This window comes from Dipodomys ordii, unplaced genomic scaffold (genome assembly GCF_000151885.1).
Source record: "Dipodomys ordii isolate 6190 unplaced genomic scaffold, Dord_2.0 Scaffold170, whole genome shotgun sequence".
NCBI lineage: Eukaryota > Metazoa > Chordata > Mammalia > Rodentia > Heteromyidae > Dipodomys > Dipodomys ordii.
The window spans coordinates 522339-544311 of NW_012267386.1; the positions used below are offsets into that span (position 1 = coordinate 522339).

General features: G+C 37.9%; 1 protein-coding gene across 1 annotated transcript in view; it reads left to right on the forward strand.

Moving 5' to 3' along the window:
* Window positions 1-21973, forward strand: part of Abcd2 (ATP-binding cassette, sub-family D (ALD), member 2) — a gene marked incomplete at its 5' end in the record, with an annotated part of 64503 nt that overhangs the window by 13096 nt on the left and 29434 nt on the right. Inside the window, 4 exons of the mRNA XM_013033481.1 lie at window positions 1421-1542; window positions 6149-6317; window positions 7058-7152; window positions 9917-10062. Of these exons, the coding sequence (XP_012888935.1) occupies window positions 1421-1542; window positions 6149-6317; window positions 7058-7152; window positions 9917-10062 (532 nt within the window). The remainder of the gene's footprint in view (window positions 1-1420; window positions 1543-6148; window positions 6318-7057; window positions 7153-9916; window positions 10063-21973) is intronic.

The following is a 21973-nucleotide window of genomic DNA, read 5'->3' on the forward strand; positions in this document are numbered from 1 at the left end:
GCAGAACTTTTAATATAAACTAGGAGGAAATAAATATCCAAGCGGTCTAAGGGCCATCTCACATCATGACTGATTTCTTCATTCAGTTGTAGCATCTAATTTGGAAGTCTAGAGATAATCTTACTGCAGGCCCAAATAGGGAGTCAACTCGATAGAAAGGTTGAAATACAACCTGGTTCAACAATAGCAGTAGTTAGAGAAGATAATGACGCCATCATTACAGCAGGTTCTGTGGGTCACATATTTGACTAACACTACTCTTAATTTATTTTTCTTTTTGTCAGTTGTGGGGCTTGAACTCTGGGCCTGGGCACTCCCCCTCAGCTGTTCAGCTCAAGGCAAGCGCTCTACCTTTTCTGGTGGTTCACTAGAGATAAGAGTCTCATGAACTTGCCTCCCGAGCTGGCTTTGAACCTCCACCTCTGATCTCAGCCTCCTGAGTAGCTAGGATTACAGGTGTGACCAACCAGTGCCTGGCTCTTTTTTTACTTTTAACCCTGGGACAAAAGGCTGAGATGAGTTATTATTTCCTTCATTTTAAAGACTAGAATTAGGTATGGAGAGGGTATCTTGCTCTACTTAGCTTGATACTTTTCCATAAGTAGTACAACCTGAAATCATGCCTTAGTCTGATTTTTGGCTTTCAGCTAAGAACCTAACAGTGTCCATCAGTCAATCCATTGGTCCATTGGTCCATCCATTCATCCACCCCCTCACTATACACTGTGGAATACCATGTGCTAGGTCCTGTACTGAATATTAGGATTTAAGCATGAAAGAGTTTTGACCCTCAAGAAAATGATAATCCACTGGAAGAGTCAGATAAGCATTTTTTAGGAAAATCTATAATTAAAGTTAAGTGATGTTTTATTCCTCTTGAGAGGAGAGTTAAGAAAATAAAAAGCTAGGCAATAAAAAGTACATTAAAGTTAGAATAAATTAAACATGCCAATACCAGAAGACTGACAGAGCAGGGTAAAGTTTGGGAAATAGATGAATCTTGAGAAAGGCAGAGTCTAGACTGAAGGCCAGCTAGTTTGCATTTTAAAGAAACTACACCATGAATGTTTTGTTATATTCATTAGTAGTATTCATTGACTAGATCAGTAGTATCTTATTGCACAGCTATAATGATTGCAGGGAGTTGGAAATATGAAAAATAGAAAGAAAACTACATGAAAATCCTCTTCATTCCTCTAGATTTACCTGCCTTAGCTCTCCTTTTAGAAGATAATAAAAGGGACCTTCAAATAAAATCTACTTATCCGGCACTCAATTTTTAATCATTTGTTCTATTTCTAGAAAATTGCTAGTACTAATGAAATATTAATGGCTGTTTTCACCATTATTTAGTTTGTTTTAAAATAGGACATTGAGTTACTTTGAAAGAGAAACTCAGTAGTTGTATGATTGACTTTAGATCTAGAGGGTGGCCAGAAGCAAGCCATGGTGAGTGACCGAACGGAAGCCTTCACCACTGCACGGAACTTGCTTGCCTCAGGAGCTGATGCAATTGAGAGGATTATGTCTTCCTACAAAGAGGTATTTGGCATTTCTTGTCAATCTGATTAAAGTCAGATCAAGTGGGCTAGGAATGGCTTAGTGATGGTGTTTGCCTAGCATGCATGAAACCCTGGGGTTCAATTCCTCAGTACCACATAAATAGAAGTGGTGCCGGAAGTGGCGCTGTGGCTCAAGTGGTAGACTGCCAGCCTTGAGCAAAAAGAAGCTCAGGAACAGTGCCCAGGCCCTGAGTTCAAGCCCCAGGACTGGAAAAAATAAATAAATAAAATCAAGCAAAATGTAAATTAACAAGTACACATAGTGTTTCAGGAATACCTTTTCTATATGCTAGCTTTTAGGAGTATGGTCAAGGTTTAAAGCAGCACCTCTCAAGTTCATGTCTGCTTGGTACACTATTTGATTCTTCCCTTTTTTGTCAGTAGAATTATTTGTTTTTAAATTGTAAAAAAAAAAATCCCTTAGCTATGGACTCTGGAATCAGTGTCTATATTTACATTCTTGCTTCTGTATTTACCAATTAAGTGAGCTTGGTTAAGTTCCCTAAACCCTCTGTACTTTTGTTTACTCACTTGTAAAAAAAAAAAAGGGGATGATGATGGTACTGATTAAGGGCTGTTGCTAGTTAATGAATGTAGAGTACTGAGGACAATTCATTTTCTTACAGGGGATTGACCCCAGGGCCTTTGCACAGACTAGACAAGCCCTCTACCACTGAGCCAGATTCTACAGCCCCTGATGCAATACATTTGAAGCATTCAACATGTCAGCTAGTAATAGTACTTCTGTATCTTGCAAGCTTTAGCCATCCTTCATCGATGAAATCTTGCACTGTTTTTTTTTTTTTTTTTCTGAACTCTGGGCTTGGGCACTGTCCCTAAGCTCTTCAGCTCAAGGCTAACACTCTACCACTTGAGCCACAGCGCCACTTCCAGCTTTTTCTGCTTATGTGGTGCTGAGGAATCGAACCCAGGGCTTCATGCATACTTCAAGGCAAGCACTCTACCACTGAGCCACCTTCCCAGCCCCGAAAAAGATTTCCGGGGTAAGGCCTTCTTTCATTCCTCTAACCTCCCCTTGCCTCTCCTGCAGTTTGGATCTTCCTTGGCCATCTTTATCTGTGTCCAACTGACATTGCACCACCTTCTATTGTTCTGACTCTTGCATCAGACCTTAAGTTCCTTTGCAACAAGGGTTGTCTAATCACCTTTGTATTCTTAATACTCATTTTAATGCTTTGTACAATATGTATGTGGCTACTGAAGAATGGTAACAGATCTACATCCCTTAGGGTTAAGATTAAAATCACTTTATTCAACTCAGAGATGCCTATCAACAGTCTTTCTCTCTATTAATTACTCTTGAGGTTTGCACATCAATATAAAGTGCTAGAGCCTTATTATAGATTTAGCTTCTAAGCTAACCTTGAGTTTACTAGATAATGAAGTTTTAAACTTTGTTCTTTGCTTTCACAACTGAGTTACTGAAAGTCATAATTTTTTAATTATTTTGCTAGTCCAATTAATCACCAAAAAGCCAGAAGTGGAGCTGTGGCTCAAGTGATAGAGCATTCTTTGAGCAGTAAAGCTTAGGGACACTGCATCCAGGCCCTGAGTTCAAGCTGGATTCCTTTTGTAGTCAGTTTCTGGGACAAGTCCTTTGTCTTATATCTATATCCTGGAGTAATTTGTCCACAAACACATTCTGCAGGTTTTTATAGTCACACCCTGCCCATACCACTCTCTGTCCATACCTTATCTATACCATAACTATGCTACCTACTCATTGCTTCTTACCTTTTTTATTGCATTTGGATTTTGGACATATATTTTTTTCTTATTCAGATATTTGTATTTGCCCATGTTTCCTTTGAATAGCTTTGTTTTCCTGTAACTGCAAACTTTTTTCCAGATAATGTTTCAGAAATTATTCTTTAGCCATTAACATAAGCAGACAGAAATGCAATGGCAGTGCTATTATTTTCATTCAGTAGACAGCTTTTTTTTCCCCCCTTGTTGATCATGGGGCTTAAACTGGACACTGTCCCTGCACTCTTTTGTTCAGTTAGTGCTCTACCACTTTGAGCCACAGCGCCACTTCTGGTTTTCTGGTGGGTAATTGGAGATAAGAGTCTTATGGACTTTCCTGTATAGGCTGACTTTGAACCTTGATCCCTAGATCTCAGCCTCCTAAGTAGCTAGGATTACAGGTGTGAGCCACTGGCACCTGGCTAGATAACTTTTAAACAATAACATCTACCTACTCAAATTACAGCCTAAGTTTTGCATATGAAAATACTTATACAAATGTTACCATTGTTGTATTAGTTTGTTAGTGCTTAGAAAACATTTATTAGGGCTGCCTTGCTTTCACAATTTTTGTTTTTAGGTCCGGTCGTGGGGCCTGAACTCTGGGCCTGGGCGCTGTCCCTCAGCTCTTCAGCTCAAGGCTAGTGCTCTACCACTTGAGCCACAGCGCCACTTCTGGTTTTCTGGTGGGTAATTGGAGATAAGAGTCTTATGGACTTTCCTGTATAGGCTGACTTTGAACCTTGATCCCTAGATCTCAGCCTCCTAAGTAGCTAGGATTACAGGTGTGAGCCACTGGCACCTGGCTAGATAACTTTTAAACAATAACATCTACCTACTCAAATTACAGCCTAAGTTTTGCATATGAAAATACTTATACAAATGTTACCATTGTTGTATTAGTTTGTTAGTGCTTAGAAAACATTTATTAGGGCTGCCTTGCTTTCACAATTTTTGTTTTAAGGCCCGGCCGGGGGCCTGAACTCTGGGCCTGGGCGCTGTCCCTCAGCTCTTCAGCTCAAGGCTAGTGCTGTACCACTTGAGCCACAGCGCCACTTCTGGCTTTTTTCTTTTTGCTTATGTGGTGCTGAGGAATCAAACCCAGGGCCTCAGGCATGCAAGGCAAGTGCTCTACCACTGGGCCACATTCCCAGCCCTTTAACTTTCCTTTGAGGGGTACAAATGATAAAGGTAAGACAGGAGTCACTTTTCACAATACCTGATAACAAGGTGGTCTCTCAGTAGAAAAATGAAAGGAAGTTAACAGAAATTGAACAGCAAGCATAATAGGGGCAAGGCATCTTCCTTGAACCTTCTGTACTAAAGCAAAGATGTATTTCATTTTATCCACTACCACCTAGAAAAATTCATATATTTATGCTTTTTCTTGGCAATTTAAATCTCATTTGCTTGAAAAGAACCTGGGTTTTGGGTTTGGAAAAGGATTTAGACTTTTTTACTGAGCTGGCTTTCAAAATTGATACCCTCTAGCACAGATATTTCCCTAGCTGAACAGGAATTTTAACAAACAGTTTGGCTAAGAGACACTCATTTCATAATAAGAAGAAAAATATTTTTCTACTATTTGAAATCAGAAGTGTGGCAAAAAGATCCTTAAGACTCATTTCTCATTTTGAAACTTGACTCAAATTAACATTTATTATGTGTTTAAAAGTTCAGTTGCAGGGGCTGGGAAGGTGGCTCAGTGGTAGAGTGCTTGCCTTGCATGCATAAGGCCCTGGGTTCAATTCCTTAGCACCACATAAGCAGAAAAAGCCGGAAGTGGCGCTGTGGCTCAAGTGGTAGAGCGCTAGCCTTGAGCTGAAGAGCTGAGGGCAGCGCCCAGGCCCAGAGTTCAGGCCCATGACCGACCAAAAAAAAAAACTTCCAGTTCCAGTTGCATAATGCTGAGTACCAATTGCTCATGCCTGTAATCCTAGCTACAGAGGAAGCTGAGGTCTGAGGATCACAGTTCAAAGCCAGTGCTGGCAAGCACCTGTGAAACTCTTACCTTCAATTAACAACCAAAAAGTCAAAAGTAGAGTGGTGGAGTACTACCATTGAGGAAAAAAGTTCAGGAACAGTGTCCAGGCCTTGAGTTCAAGTCCCAGGACTGGTATGGGTACACACACACATACACACACACATTGATATCTAGATTTATTGCTGTGTAAGTTTTTTTGTTCTTTTACTGTCATTAGTTATCAAATGTATTATCTATTCCTCACATATGATAAAATAGCATCTTTAATATGACATCAAGCTAGTCTCTAGTGGCTCATACCTGTAATCCTGGCAACTCAAGAGGCTGAGATCTGAGGATCATGGTTCAAAGTCAGCCCAGGCAGGCAAGTCCATGAGACTCCTGTCTCCAATAAACTACACAGAAAAAGCCAGAAATGGCACTGTGGCTCAAAGTGTTAGAGCACCCACTAACCTTGAGCAAAAGCAGCTCAGACACAGTGCCCAGGCCCCAGAATTGGCAAAAATAAAAATAAAAAATTACATCAAGAAGCTCAAATAATTCCATACTTATTTTATTTTATTTTATTTTATTTTTGGGTCCGGTCGTGGGGCCTGAACTCTGGGCCTGGGCGCTGTCCCTCAGCTCTTCAGCTCAAGGCTAGCGCTCTACCACTTGAGCCACAGCGCCACTTCCGGCTTTTTTCTTTTTTGCTTATGTGGTGCTGAGGAATTGAACCCAGGGCCTCTGGCATGCAAGGCAAGCGCTCTACCACTGAGCCACCTTCCCAGCCCCTCCATACTTATTTTAAAGCCTATCATGGATATAGTAACTTTTCTCTCCTCTTTACTTTTAGGTCACTGAATTAGCAGGTTATACTGCTCGAGTATATAATATGTTTTGGGTGTTTGATGAAGTAAAGAGAGGCATTTATAAAAGAGCTGCTGTCACTCAAGAGCCTGAAACTCAGAGCAAGAATGGAACTAACCTAGAATTACCCCTCAGTGACACACGGGAAATTAAAGGTATCAAATCCATATGCTTTTTATCGTTTTCTTATATTTAAGTATTATTTTATCAACAGAGCTAAAGGGTTTTTGTTTTTTTAGAAGATAGCTTTTACTATTTATAAGGGACCAATATTTAAATAGCAAACATTATATAAGCTGCAATCCCTAAAATTAGTATTGTAAAGTGAAGGGTAGTGACTAGATACCATAAAAAATGTTATTCTACTTTTATTTAGGAAAATATTTCCATAATTTCACTTAGAAACATATTGCTGAATAAATTGTTTGCTCTTAAAATTCAATTACCATATAGAATTAGAGCAAATGTAAAACTGTTTTTTCATTATCTTCTGTTTCTAAATGTGTTTGGTCATTATGTATTAAAACATCTTATCCAATTTCTTGATTCTGTTTTTGGAGATATTTTTTTCCTAAAAAGAAGACTGATAATAGAGAAAATTAGCTGTAAAACATATGGCTGGGTTTTAAAAGATTACATTTAGCTGTGTTATTATAATGATGTTGACATTGGACTATTATAAAATAGTGCTTCTCAGAAAGATTTCATACATAGAGGTATCAAAAATACAAATATCCATTAAACTTTGTTTCACATCCATTTATATTTTCCTGAGTTATTTATATGAATTTTCTATATAATTACATCTACCCATTAGACTATCTTATACTTTGAGTCATTTCATTAGCAGTAAACTGTGATAGCTTTTGTAACGTAAGCTAATCCTTAATTATAGGAAAAGTTATTGATGTGGATCATGGAATTATTTGTGAAAATGTTCCCATAATTACGCCAGCGGGAGAAGTGGTGGCTTCCAGTCTAAACTTCAAAGTAAGATGATATTCACAAACTCTCTGATTTGTTGTTATCACACTAAAACAAAAGAACTCAGAATTCATGTACTTTACGTTACATGCTTGGAGGAGCAAGTGGAAGAAGGGGAAATCAAGAAAGGTATGCACAGTGGCTCAGGTACAGAAGTAGTTACTTCCTAGGAGCAGAGAGAAAAGAAGAATTTCTACTGCTGTATTATCAAGTCAAAAATCAAAAGTACAGTGCACTGAGGGCCTATGCCAGGTAACTTAGGGGAACAATAGGAAATTTCTTCATAAATTAATATGTGGAAATGAATTCTCATTTTTCCTTACGGAAAGTACAAAAATAATACGATTATTGTTCAGGAATCACATTTACTATTAGGAAAAAGAAGCATAAGATTCATAGAATTAAATTTAGCTTTGCTTTTCTTTGGAGAATAACCTTTATGTCTTGATTATGAAAACTAAGCTGAAAATACCACTTGGTTTTTTGCTGGCTACAAAATAAAAAGAGTCTCATAGACTTTTTTTAATTTTAATTTTTGTGAACATACTGTACAGAGGGGTTACAATTACATGGGCAAGATAATGAGTACATTTCTTATCAAGCATTGCAGCCTCCTCCTTTGTTTACCCTTCACATCCCTTCCCAGCCTCCCCCCCTCACCAAAGTTGTAAAGTTCGTTTTTGACGTGACAACTTGTACTTCTCATTGTTGCAGCAGGTCCACCTGTATCCTTAAACGACTTGTCAGGCTGACTTTGAGCTGCTATCCTCAGATCTTGCTTCCTGAGTAGATAGGATTACAGACATGAGCCACTAGTGCCCAATTAGTATTGATATTTGTGGCATAACTTCTCTGGCTTGCTAAACAGTATGAGGTAAAAAGTATTTTTCACTCACTGAATTTTCTTCTGCAAATGGTATTGTTAATTTTGAGGGTAGAAAAGAAATGATGACAATCTTGATAATCTCTTCCTCTAGAAACCTATTTATTTTAAATCAATAAAAAGTAACACAACTTTCTATTATATTTTACATTAAAATATAATTCCTTAAGTTAGAAATCACTAATCCTAAAAGATGTGTGCCTTTTAAAATATCTTGTGAATGCGTGTCTCAGCCTGGTATATATCTTTCACAAGTCACTTGGGAAATATGGAAGCTTGTATACATTTAAACTTTCTTAATCTTGTCTAGTGAAAGAGAAAGCACATTAGTTCTTTCAAGGCTAGTTGCAGGATTTTCTTTGAGGCTAGCAATATGATGCCCTTCATCTTTGAGTTTTTACTATTAAAAAAAATCCACATTACTGATGTTGGGTATTAATATCCATTCACTACAAAGCTACAGCTATAGATATCCTGCAGATTTTTGCCTCTCATGCTTTCATATTGTATTCATTGATTGTCTTATTGACTATAACACATTTGTTCTTAGGGAAAAGCAAATCAACTTTTAAATGATATCCCTTTTTTCTTATTGCTCACCATATCCTTTATTGAACACAAGAATACAACTTCTTCATCCTACCAAATGTAGTGGACATTCATGACATTTAGTCAAACTAAAATTAAAATATGACAAACAAGCCTGGCAACAATGGCTCATGTCTCTAATCCTAGCGATTTAGGAAGCTGAGACCTGAAGGGTAACAGTTCAAAGCCAAGCCCATGCAGAAAAATTCTTGAATCTCTGTCGCCATTCACAACAATATGCTGAACGAGAGGCATCGCTTAGGTGGTAAGAGTGCCACCCATAAGCAAGCAAGCCAAATGAAAGCAGGAAACCTTGGTTCAAAATCAAGTCACAGGGAGCATTAATTAATTAACTAATTAAAATAAAGGAAAGCATCTAAAATACTATTTTATCATTGGATACTGTAAGTATGGAATGTTTATATGTAGAGAATGAATATCATTTATATATATGTATACATGTATGCATGTGTATATGTATGTGCACACAGTCTCTTGAAGGAATCAGTTTCAAGACACCTTGTGGTTATCAAAATTTGCTGACACACAAGTCCTTCATATAAAATGGTACACAGAAAAACATGTCTATGACTATGGACTTTTTGTGATGGATGAAATACAAACTTGGGTAATTTAGTTAGCTCTTCAGATAACTTTGCTTTACAGAGTAATAGATGAGTTTCAGTTGTATTTGAATTCAATGTAAGTTTAATCAACTATTAATAGAAATTTAATGAAATTTAATATAAATTTTATGATTGGTCTTATTTTCCCATGTGGTTGTAATTGCCTTACGTGTGTGGAAGATCTGATAACAAAATTTCAATTAAGACATTTGAAGCCAGGCAATGGTGGCTCATGCCTGTAATCCTAGCTACTTGGTAGGCTGAGATCTAAGGATCAGAGTTTAACACCATCTTGGGCAGAAAAATGTGTGAGACTTTTATCTTTCATTAACCAGCAAAAGCTAGAAGTGGAGCAGTGGCTCAAGTGGTAGAACACCAGCCTTCAGCAAAAAAGGCCAAGTCCCAGTATTGGCATATCAACAACAACAAAAAACATTGAAAAGCCAGTATTTATTTCAAGAAATTCATCTTCTTTGCAATTCATTTTAGACATTAGTTAAAGCCACACTGGAGATTCTCAACCCTAAACCATTTTTCTTTGATTTCTTGCCCATGGGAGGTCACCCATGTGATTGAATGTTCTCAAAAGTTAAAAAAAAAACACTTTTAAATGATGCCAAGTGAAGTAATTTTACATTTTGTAGTTAGTTTGTAATTTGATTTCTCACTTTAGGTACAAGAAGGAATGCATCTTTTGATAACTGGTCCCAATGGCTGTGGGAAAAGTTCCCTCTTCCGAATTTTAAGTGGGCTCTGGCCTGTGTATGAAGGGACGCTCTACAAACCACCTCCTCAGCACATGTTCTATATCCCACAAAGGTAGGTCATTTTCAGTACTCTTGAATTATCTTCATTCCTCATACTCTTCAATGGACAATCGCATGGATATTTTCGCTGAGATAGTGATTAAGGAAATAAAAATTCAATGAATCCCCAAATCTTTTGTTACTGATTTGATTAAAATAGTTTCTGGCACAATAGTATTATTTTTCATTCTCACAGCTGATGAGATATAACATATATCCAAAGACTACATACAGATGTTTGCCTGAAGGCATAGCAAACTATTCCAAAGGATAGACTGTCTTAGATGGGAGAGTCTCACAGAAAACCCGAGTACTTGGATAGTTCACATACCTCCCCATTAGGCTGGCAACATTCTTCCACTCTATAAGTTGTCCGTTTATGTTTAAGAGTTCCTGGAAAAAGTCTTGATTATGATTATGTTTCATGAGTAACAATTTTAAGTATCTTAATTAAAATATGCTTAAAAATGAAAATGTTAGCATAGGCAAAGGACATTATTTCTCCTCAAGTGTTCAGTTCATAATGCTTTAGAAGTGACACTACACAATGTAACAGTCTGGCATATTTTCTTTTGATAAAATGAAATCAGGCTTGAACAAGAAACATTCCTTCTACATCTCTGGACCTGTAATTTTTCCATGTTTTATTACTAAGGGTTAAATAGCCTGGAATGATAAAACCAAATGAGATGGCAAGGCCCTGAGTTTAGTCCCAATACTGGGACACACACAGACACACAGACACACAAACACACAAACACAGAGTTCAAGTTTCAAGAATTGTAGTAAGTAGAATACTCTTAATTTTGTACTCATGTTGTAGGACGTAGAATCATGAGGAAATTGTTCTACTAAAAATATCTATTCTCGGGCTGGGAAGGTGGCTCAGTGGTAGAGCGCTTGCCTTGCATGTATGAGGCCCTGGGTTTGATTCCTCAGCACCACATAAATAAAAAGAAAAAAAGCCGGAAGTGGCGCTGTGGCTCAAGTGATAGAGCGCTAGCCTTGAGCTGAAGAGCTGAGGGACAGCGCCCAGGCCCAGAGTTCAGGCCCCATGACCGGACCACAAAATAAAATAAAAATAAAAATATCTATTCTCAGTGTAAATCAAAGTATATAATAAATTTAACATCTTAGTCCTTATAGATGGTTTATTAGTTTGAAAGAAACAGTTCTTGAATAGACCTTCTGAACTGAATGACTTAAGACATTTTCAAGCAATGAATAAATTTGTAAAAGTGCACAAATTCATGTTTGCCCAAAGGGAGGCCTGTTATTTTGCAACAAACATAAGCCATTTAGTTATGAAACTTATTGTTGCCCAAGCAAAAAGGTCAAATGTAACCTAATTAAGAAGCAAAATAAGAGTAAGATGACTGTTATTTTAAGGCTAAACTGTTTTAAAATAATAACTGTTTATAGTCATTTTTGCTTTGGTTATATAGTTCTTAAAATCATGAAACTTTGCAATTTATGTTTACATTTTCAAATAAGATCTCCTTTAAAAAAAAACCAGTCTAACTTTATCTAAATGCACGTGTAAACTGAGAGTGTCTAAATGTGGTTTCTTTCTTATACTTTATTTTTTTTTTTGTTGGTCGTGGAGCTTGAACTCTGGGCCTGGACGCTCTCCCTGTGCTCTTCAGCTCAAGTCTAGAGCTCTACCACTTGAGCCACAGTGCCCACTTCCGGCTTTTTTCTATGTATGTGGTGCTGAGGAATCTAATCCAGGGCCTCATGCATGCAAGGCAAGCACTCTACCACTGAGCCACCGTCCCAGCCCCCTTTCTTATACATTAAAAGCTGGTATTTTTTCAAGTAAAATTCAAGGTAATTTTATATGATTCTATTATTTAAAAGAAAGTTGGAATACAATTTATTTTGAAATATTTGTCAGGAAATAATCTTAAACTTTTGTTCTTAGGCTATTTTCATTAGTGAATTTTATAATTGAGTTTTACATTACTTTATAGCATTGGAACCTAGATTAATTTCTTCTTTGGCAAGGATAAAAAGAAAGCACAATACACAAGTGAAGCAAATGCAAACTTCACAAGTCAGAAAACAAATCTCACAGTTCACCCTTTATTTAAGTTTTACAAAATACTCCCTGGTAGGTAATGGATGGCACTGATAAAATGTAAAAGTACATGAGTAGCTGGACACTGGTGGCCCATACCTGTAATCCTAGCTACTCAGGTGGCTGAGATCTGAAGATTGAGGTTCAAAGCCATCCCAAGCAGGAAAGTCTGTGAGACTCCGATCTCCAGTTAACCACCAGAAAATCAGAAGTGGTGCTTTGGCTCAAGTGGTAGAGCGCTAGCCTTGAGCTGAAGAGCTGAGGGACAATGCCCAGGCCCAGAGTTCAAGCCCCACAACTGACCAAAAAAAGTACATGAGTAGTTACTTTCATGGAGAAAATAGAGTAGCTTTTATGAGAGTTGACTTCTAATAATTTCTTTTAGCTTGCAGTATACAAAAGGAAAACATTCTTGCTAGACATATGAACCCACTAAACTTTGAACAATTCTTAGTACATGGTAGATATTCAATAAATATTTGCTGAGGGAAAAAATATATTTAAGCTACTTACTTTTTAACCAGCTCTGTGCACACACACACACACACACACACACACACTCACTCACTCACACAAACATACACCTCCACGTGTCTCCTCCCCCCGACCCCTCAGTGATATTGGTGGTTTATATGCTGGGTCACCTCAATTTCTGAGAAATTGTGCAAGCATGTTAATGTTTTCCCTGATGTAGTCTCCTGATACTTTAGCAATGTTAATAATGAGAACCAGAGAAAACAAAACTTGAGGTGTGCTATATGAATTTAGTTTTGAGACAGTCTTCCCTCACCCCATCTTAATTGATGGTGGGATATGATAATTACTGGAATATTCGTACGTTGTAGGAAAAGAAAAACCCATCTCACCTAAAATGTAGATTAGCACTCTATATCACTGGGATGAAAGATGGTAAAATACTAGTTTTGTTCAGATAGTATCTTTGAAAACTATTTTTACAATTGTAATCTGCATTTCCTAAGCAAAAAGATTAACCTCCTTATACAGTAGAGTAGGGTTCATTGCTGTAGTAGCTGCCCTGACTGTCAATTAAAGACTTGCACTTGATGACTGGGAAGGTGGCTCAGTGGTAGAGCGCTTGCCTTGCATGCATGAGGCCCTGGGTTCGATTCCTCAGCACCACATAAGCAGAAAAAGCCAGAAGTGGTGCTGTGTCTCAAGTGGTAGAGCGCTAGCCTTGAGCTAAAGAGCTGAGGGACAGCGCCCAGGCCCAGAGTTCAGCCCCCCACAAGTGACAATGACGACAACAACAACAAAAAGACTTGCACTTGAACGCAGATACTGTTTTGTCAAGGCCCCTGGCCTTGCTTCCACTGCCCCACGAATTGGTGGCTCTTCCCTTGCTTACTTAGCCCCCAGTGCACTTCTTCAATCAGCTACCAAAGCCTCCCAAGTCAGACTAACATGCATTTATTTACTTCACCTGCTCACAAAACTGAAGGTGCTAACCATCACCAAAATGAGAACAGGAACTACCTGATGGGGGAGGCGAAGGAAAAACAGGAAGCACTTCGTATTTACTGAGAGGAGGTAGCAAAAGTCCGGCCTTTCTTTGTAGTGCAGAGGAGCTCGTCCATTCATCCCAGGGCATCCCCCATCATGTAATTCTTCTCAGTTCTCCTGTGCTCATTACTCTTCCTTGAAATATCTCAGGAGAGAATTTGTTTCGTTATATTTTTAAATTACCTTTAAGTACTTGTACTAAGGGGTTTGCATTCAACATGTTAATTTATGAGTACAATGAATATTGGTCTATGCTATTCCTTCCGTCATGCTTCTCCATCTCTGAATTCCACCCACCAGCTCAAGTTACCTGGTTCCATGAATATGACGACTGTGTTCTCCCGCCCTTCTCTTCATTTGTCTGCCTCCCTTCCCCTTGACCTTTTCTTCTGACACAACTTCTAGCATCCTGATATTTCGTTTGCTTATTTATTTAGTCAGTTGTGGAGCTTGAACTCAGGGTCTAGATGCTGTCCCTGAGCTTTTCTGTTCAAGGTTAGCACTCTACAACTTTGAGTCACAGTTCTGCTTCTGATTTTCTGGTGGTTAATTGAAGATAAGTGCCTCAGGGACTTTCCTACTGGGACTGGCTTCGAACCACAATCCTCAGATCTTGGCCTCCTGAATACTAGGATTACAGACATGAGCCACCAGTGCCTGACTCATTTATTTTCTTTATATTGTAGGTTAATTGTTCAAATGAATTACACCACTGGAATTCTCCATTGCATATACCATACTTTAGTTAATACATTAATGTATGTATGCATATGACCCTTATATGTTTACATCTCTATTTATAAATGACATCTAACTTCTCATATGAGAGATAAAACATTCACACTTTGTTTCTCTGGGCCTGTCTTACTTCACTTAACATAATTATTTCCAAGTCCATCCATTTCTCTCAAATGATGTAGTATCATTCTAAATGAGGCTGAGTAAAATTCCATTGTGTACATATATCACATTTTCTTTCTTTTTTTAGGGGGGTGTCCGGTCATGGGGCCAGAACTCTGGGCCTGGGCGCTGTCCCTCAGCTCTTCAGCTCAAGGCTAGTGCTCTACCTCTTGAGCCACAGCGTCACTTCCGGCTTTTTTCTTTTTTGCTTATGTGGGTGCTGAGGAATCGAACCCAGGGCCTCAGGCATGCAAGGCAAGCGCTCTACCACTGAGCCACGTTCCCAGCCCGATATATCACATTTTCTTGTTCCACTCATTCATTCAAGAGAGAAATTTTAATAATTATCTTCTTACTACTGAAAACTAGCTGCCCAGATACTAAGTCCAACAAGATCTGAAATGGATTCAGATGTCTTAGAACTGTGGATGAAGGTATGAGACATAAATTTCCATCCATTTACAACACACGTGGAATCTGAGAGGTAGAAGGTTAGGAATGTGAATGGGGTTGGTATTCTAATGATTGAATTAAATTAATTACATTGATCACCTTTAATTAATTTGTTGCTGGCAACAAAGGGCTTCATGTATACTGAGCCGTCGTTCTGCATGTCCAGTACATCCCTAGCACAAATACCACATTGCTTAAAGGGACGAGAAAGGAAAAGACAGAAAGGAAGACATAGCTGGGAGACTGTGCTTTATATGTCAGGGAGGTTATACGTCCATTTTGACTGACTAATTGTACTTTAGCTCTACTAGAAGATTCCATGGAAGTTAGATGATGACTTGGTCTCTCTCATTGTACTGTTTACATCTCCTCTGGTCTCTCCTGTGGTCATGAACTACATGCAGTGAAAGCCAGAAAGGAAGCCATGTGCCAGTGGCTTGCACCTATAATCGTAGCTATTCAGGACGCTGAGATCTGAGGATCACTGAAGCCGACCTGCGAAGAAAAATCAGAGAGACTCTCATCTCCAGTTAACCAGAACAAAACTAGAAGTGGAGGTGTGATTTTAATGGCAGAGAACCAGCCTTGACCAGAAAAAGCCAAATGAGACTGTGAGGCCCTGAGTTCAAGTTCACACACACACACCACACACAGCCAGAAAGGCTCAAGGAAGGCAATAAATTCTCCCAATATTGAAAATGAGGAAATACAAAATAGAACAGTATTGTTATTTGGCCTGGGTGTTAAAAGTTGATTCGGATTTTTAGAGTTGTCATGAATTGCCTCAGTTTTTTTCCAAGACTCAGGAATATCACAGCTAAGCACAAGGTTTTGTTTTTGTTGTTTGAACACTTCTACACAAGGCAGTCTCAGCCCCTCAGAAACACTGCACTAAAAAGTGTTTCTCCTCAGACTCATTTTTACAAACAGGTATAGGTACATACCAGAATAGTAACATCCAGTCTTGAAGTGTGCTCTCTCTCTCCTCTCTTAATCTCCTAAGTTAGACATAAGTACTGTTTAATAAATAAGCATGAATCACATTTCAAAATTTAAGGAAACACAAAAAACTTAAAGTTTGATTCTAAATAAGAATAATAACTCTGCTAGTGTGAATAGCAAATTAAATATAGGTAGCTTGGTTTCTATATTCTTATATATGAATAGTATGTGTTTACATTCTTCATAAGTCATGTTAAATAGTATTTTAAATGATTACATTGATAACAATTATATACCAGTTCAGAATTGGAGTTAAGGTTCATTTACCAAATCTTTAGATATAGACTTTCTGTATTCACTGAATCTCATTTTAAGATGAATAATATTATCATAATAATACATTATCCTATGAGGAAAAATAAACCACTGTGTTTGACCTTAAAGATTTTCTCAGATGGTCATATTCAAATCCTTAGCATTGATTTGACTTTCTGAAAAATAACAAATACCAGTCTTTATAGTTTGTATGTATCTCAAAAGTTTCTATGTTTTTCAACTGTTTGAGGATTTTTTTGGGGGTGGGCTGGGGGCAAGAGATTAGATCATGAATTCTTAACTTTTAGAAGTACCATATTTAATGATGGTTATCTTTAATGCATTTCCATTTCTGTCCTCTAATACTATGGCCTATATAATTTTTTTTCTTTTTACTTTTTTTATTGTGAGAATACCATACAGAGGAGTTACAATTACATGAGCAAGATAACAAGTATATTACTTTTTTATTTTATTTATTTATTTTTTATTGTGAACATACTGTACAGAGGGGTTACAATTACATGGGCAAGATAATGAGTACATTTCTTATCAAGCATTGCAGCCTCCTCCTTTGTTTACCCTTCACATCCCTTCCCAGCCTCTCCCCCCATCCCGCGCCCCCCACCCAATCCTCCCCCCCTCCACCAAAGTTGTAAAGTTCGTTTTCGACATGACAACTTGAACTTCTCATTGTTGCAATGGGCCCACCTGTATCCTTATTTAAACGACTTATTTTTCCCCTTCTCCTCCACAAATTACACCGACATCAAATATAGTGAAAGCAGGGTTATACTGTGGGGGAGGGACATACAAAGCAACAAAGAAATAATCTTATAAATGCATTAGAAACACATGTATGAAAGAAAAAAAACATTTAAATACATATCTAAGGGTTCATTTTCCTAACATCACATTATCTGACCTTTTCTGCTTGACTCATACATATACTAGATATTGCAAATAAGGGAAACCATGGGACCTATGTTTCTTTGGGCCTGGCTTACTTCACTTAATATCATTTTTTCCAAGCCTTTCCATTTCCTAACAAATGGGGAAATGTCATTCTTTCTGATGGAGGCATAGAATTCCATTGTGTATATATACCACATTTTCTTGATCCATTCATCTGCTGAGGGGCATCTGGGTTGGTTCCATATCTTAGCTATAGTAAATAATGCTGCAATAAACATAGTTGTGCTGGTAGCTTTAGTGTGGTCTTGTTTGTAAACATTTGGGTAAATGCCCAAAAGTGGGATTGCTGGGTCATAGGGGAGCTCTATGTGAAGTCTTTTGAGGAACCTCCATACTGCTTTCCAAAGTGGTTGAACAAGTTTACATTCCCATCAACAATAAGGTTCCCTTCTGTCCACATCCCCTCCAGCATCTGTTGTTATTAGAGTTCTTGATTTTTGCCATTCTAACTGGGGTGAGGTGGAATCTCAATGTTGTTTTGATTTGCATTTCTTTTATGGCTAGGGATGTTGAGCATTTCTTCATGTGTCTATTGTCCATCGTTTCTCTTTAAGTCTTTAGCCCACTTATTTATTGGGCAGTTGTTTCTTTGAGGAGTTGTTGTTGGGGGATTTAATTTTTTGAGTTCCAAGTATATTTTAGATATGCGACCCTTGTTCGTTGTATGGCTAGTGAAGATCTTCTCCCAATCTGTGGCCTATATAATTTTTAAGTTAAATAAATGAAAATTGATATCATCCGACCACTTTAAGTTCATTTAATTTAAGCATTAAGATGCAAACGTCCTTGACATTCATGTTCATTTGTCAAACAATTACTGTGTAGCAATCACTGTTCTACATATATTATGTAAGTTTTGACTCTCTGTGATATGTAAGGTCAGTAGGTCCATTTTATAGATGAGAAGTCACCCAATCAATAGGAGCTAGCATCTGAATTCAAGTGTGTCTAAGGTCAAAGCTACATTGTCTTAGTTATTGCTGGAGTTCTCTGAAAAGTTAATGCTCCTCCTCCCTGGTTTGTAACTGAGTACCATAAGCTGAGGTGGTTTGGTAGGCTGAATCTCTAAGAATCTCGGGCTACTGTTTGGAGGTAGAGGTCCTCAGTATCCAGGGGAGCATGGAGGAGGAGCCATCTAAGCTAGTTTTAATACAAAATTTAGCATAGACATTAGGTTACTGCTTTTCTGTTAGTATGCAAGTGAAAGTTCCTTAACTCTTTTAACTTAAACTATGTTCAATTATATTTTTCAAACAAGACTCTGTCCTCTTCTGCCATAGAAAATTTTAAATAATTTCTCAAAAATAGCCCTCAATTTTCTATGTTTCTCTTCTTTTTTTCTGGTGCTGATACTAGGGCTTGAACTCAAGGCCTCATCCTCTCATATGGCTTTCTCACTTGCTCAAGCCTGGCATTTTACCATTTGAGCTGTAAGTGGTAATTTAATTGTGACTTCATCTTGTGGATTTGGCTGCCTGACCTAGCTTGGAACAGACACCCTCCTATCTCAGCCTTCTGAGCAGCAAGGATTATATGTGTAAACCAATGGCACCCAGCAAGGTCTCTGGCTTTTGAACCTTTTGATTCTTAATGGATCTCTGAATGCCAAAACACAGAGTCTCTTGAGGAAAATAGTGTGTTTATTTAAGTAAGAGTAAGGCTAGGCAAGCCATTGCCTGGTGAATGTGAACCTGAGCTGCTAATATAAAGGAAGAATGCGATATGCCTTCATCCTGACCTTCTTGGGAGCATTACAACCAATAGGTCACACTGACATGGGTTCTACTGGTCAAAGTTGACACCCTGGGCTGGGAGAGTAGGCATTGCATTGGAACACTTTTCCCATGTTGAGTCACTGTTGAGCAAGTCATCATTTTATTTTTTTAATTTTTCAATGTCCTTTAGTAGCTATATAAAGGGGTTTCCATTCAACATGTCAGTTTGTGAACATAATGCATCTTGATCAGTGTCATTCCTTGGATCCTTCCCTTCCATCTCTCCCAACCCCACCCATCCCTTCAGGTTACCTAGTTCCATTTTCACATGTGTACATTGAGTTGTATGACAGTATTTACTTATCCTTCCTCTCTCTGTTTGTCTGTCTCCTTTCTCCTTGACCTCTCCACTTCCTGACAACATGTTTCAGATTCCTGGTATTTGTTTTGTGAAACTCTAAGTTCATTTGTCAGAGGAGGACCAAAGAGTCAAAGGTTGCTTGTTTTCTCTCCTATGTAGAAGTTAGATATGAATTATATATATATATATACACACACACACATATATATATACACACACACACACATATATATACACACATGCACAAACACACACACATATATACATATGTGTGTGTATATATATATATATATATGTGAATATAGGCAGGGTCAGGTGATATGAATATGCCCACAAACATGTTAACTAAAGTATGGTGTATTTGGGGGAGGATTCCAATGGCGTAATGCCCTTGATCAAATATTTATATACTATAAGCTGGAGAAGACATCTATGTGTTGTGCAGCACTAGTAGTAAGTCTGTTTTAACTGTGCAATAAATGGCTGATGAGTGACTGAATAAGTGAATGATGGAATATCTTCACGAATTTGCGTCTCCTGTCAGTCTGTCAATTATAATTATGAATTATTTATATTGTTGCTTGCTAGACATGTTGCATAATCCTCTTTATGGTAGGATGAATATGTCACTTAACTTGTTCATTTACATTTTTATTTTTTGTGACAGTGCGGGAGGCCTGGGCCTGGCCCCTTAGCTTTGTGACTGAAGGCTGGCATTTTACCATTTGAGCCACAGCTCCACTTCTGGCTTTTTTGCTGGTTAATTAGAGCTAACAGTCTGAGGGGCTTTCATGCCAGGATGGCTTTAAACTGTGATCCTCAGATCTTAGACTTCTGGGTAGCTAGGATTATAGGTGTGAGCCACTGGTGCCCAGCTTAATATGTTTGAAAGAAGTTATTTAAGCCACGAAGACCACTAGCAGTATGACTGTAGCTAGTTGACTTCTAGTGCTTGCTTTCTAGCTGTTAGATGCAGAGATAAACTTTGTATTAATTCCTCTGGACAGTTGGTTGATTGAAGTATAAATTGTATACTTTTGGTACTTGTATGTAGTAACTAGGATAGTTCAGCCTTTAATAAATCTATTTTGGTATTAGAGAATCTATAAATGTAGGCATGATTTTCTAGTTGCTTGGAGAAATGTTTTTTCATATTTAACTCTTCTTTGAGCTAATTTATAAAAAAAAGAAAAGAAAAGATCATTTCTTTTCTTGTCTTTTTTTTTTTGGTCAGTTGTGGGGCTTGAACTCTGGGCTTGGACGCTGTCCCTGAGCTCTTCAGCTCAAGACTAGTGCTCTACCACTTGAACCCCAGCACCACTTCTGGTTTTCTAGTGGTTTATTAGATGTAAGAGTCTCACAGAGTTTCCTGCCCAGGCTGGCTTTGAACCTCGATCCTCAGATCTCAGCCTCCAGAGTAGTTAGGATTACAGGCATGAGCCACCGGCACCTGGCTTAAGATTGTTTCTTTGTGTAACAATTTCGTTCATTTTATGAGTCTCAATTATTAGGTTAAAAAATGGAATTGTGAATTTGAGTTCAAAAATAGGAAAATTTATATAGCAATCTAGTGTCATCCAGTCAGTCTTTAAAGTTGACTCTCAGCAAAGTTTGCATTCCTAATGTCTTGGATATACACTGACTCTTCTACTAATAAAACTTAATTATTTGGAAATAAAACATGGTCCCTGCTCTTCAAAGGCTGGGCTCATCCCTGCTTGGGAAACTAAAAATTCCTCCTACTAAAGACATAATTGCCATAATATTAAGTATCTCTTTTTAGTTGAGTGTTTCTTCTTTTTGCTAAATATTTAACAATAGTAGGAATGACATTGTTAAGTATTTATGACTCAAATCTTGTTCTTGCTATGCATGATTGGTCTAAATTTGTGACTTTAATGAATTATTAATAGACAGATTTTATAGCTTTTACAATGCTAGCTTCTTATTACTATAGCAACACAGCAATGTTCAGTGGTACATTATTCTTAAATTTAACATGTTCTTGCCTCAGAGCTAAAATTGCATGAACATCTTATCAGTATTGTTCCCAATTAAATTTTATATTATAAAAAGACTCACTTTTTTCTGTACATAGATCTTTCCAGTCCCATTTTTACCTGTATCATCTGTTTAATGTGCCCTCAGTTTAAGGAAGAATTTATCACTGTAGCTGATCATTCCAGAGGCTGTGATCACAAAGACAAAGTTAACATTTTTCTATTGTCTTCTGACTTGTCTTGAGTGTAATTAACAGAAAATGATAAGCTTTAACATCCAAGATATAGAAACAAGAGATCCCTTCTATTTTAAATTTATTTTTGTTTGTTTGTTTATTTATTTGCCAGTCCTGGGCATGAACTCATGGCCTGAGCACTGTTCCTGAGCTTCTTTTACTCAAGGTTAGCACTCTACCACTTGAGCCACAGCACCACTTCTGGCATTTTCTGTGTATGTGGCACTAAGGTATTGAACCCAGGCTTCATACATGCTAGGCAAGCACTCTACCACTAGATTTATTTTTATTTTAAATATTTAGTTGATGGTTCTATATTCTTTTTGTTTGTTTTTTGTTTTTTTTGGGTCCGGTCATGGGCCTGAACTCTGGGCCTGGGCCCTGTCCCTCAGCTCTTGAGCTCAAGGCTAGCGCTCTACCACTTGA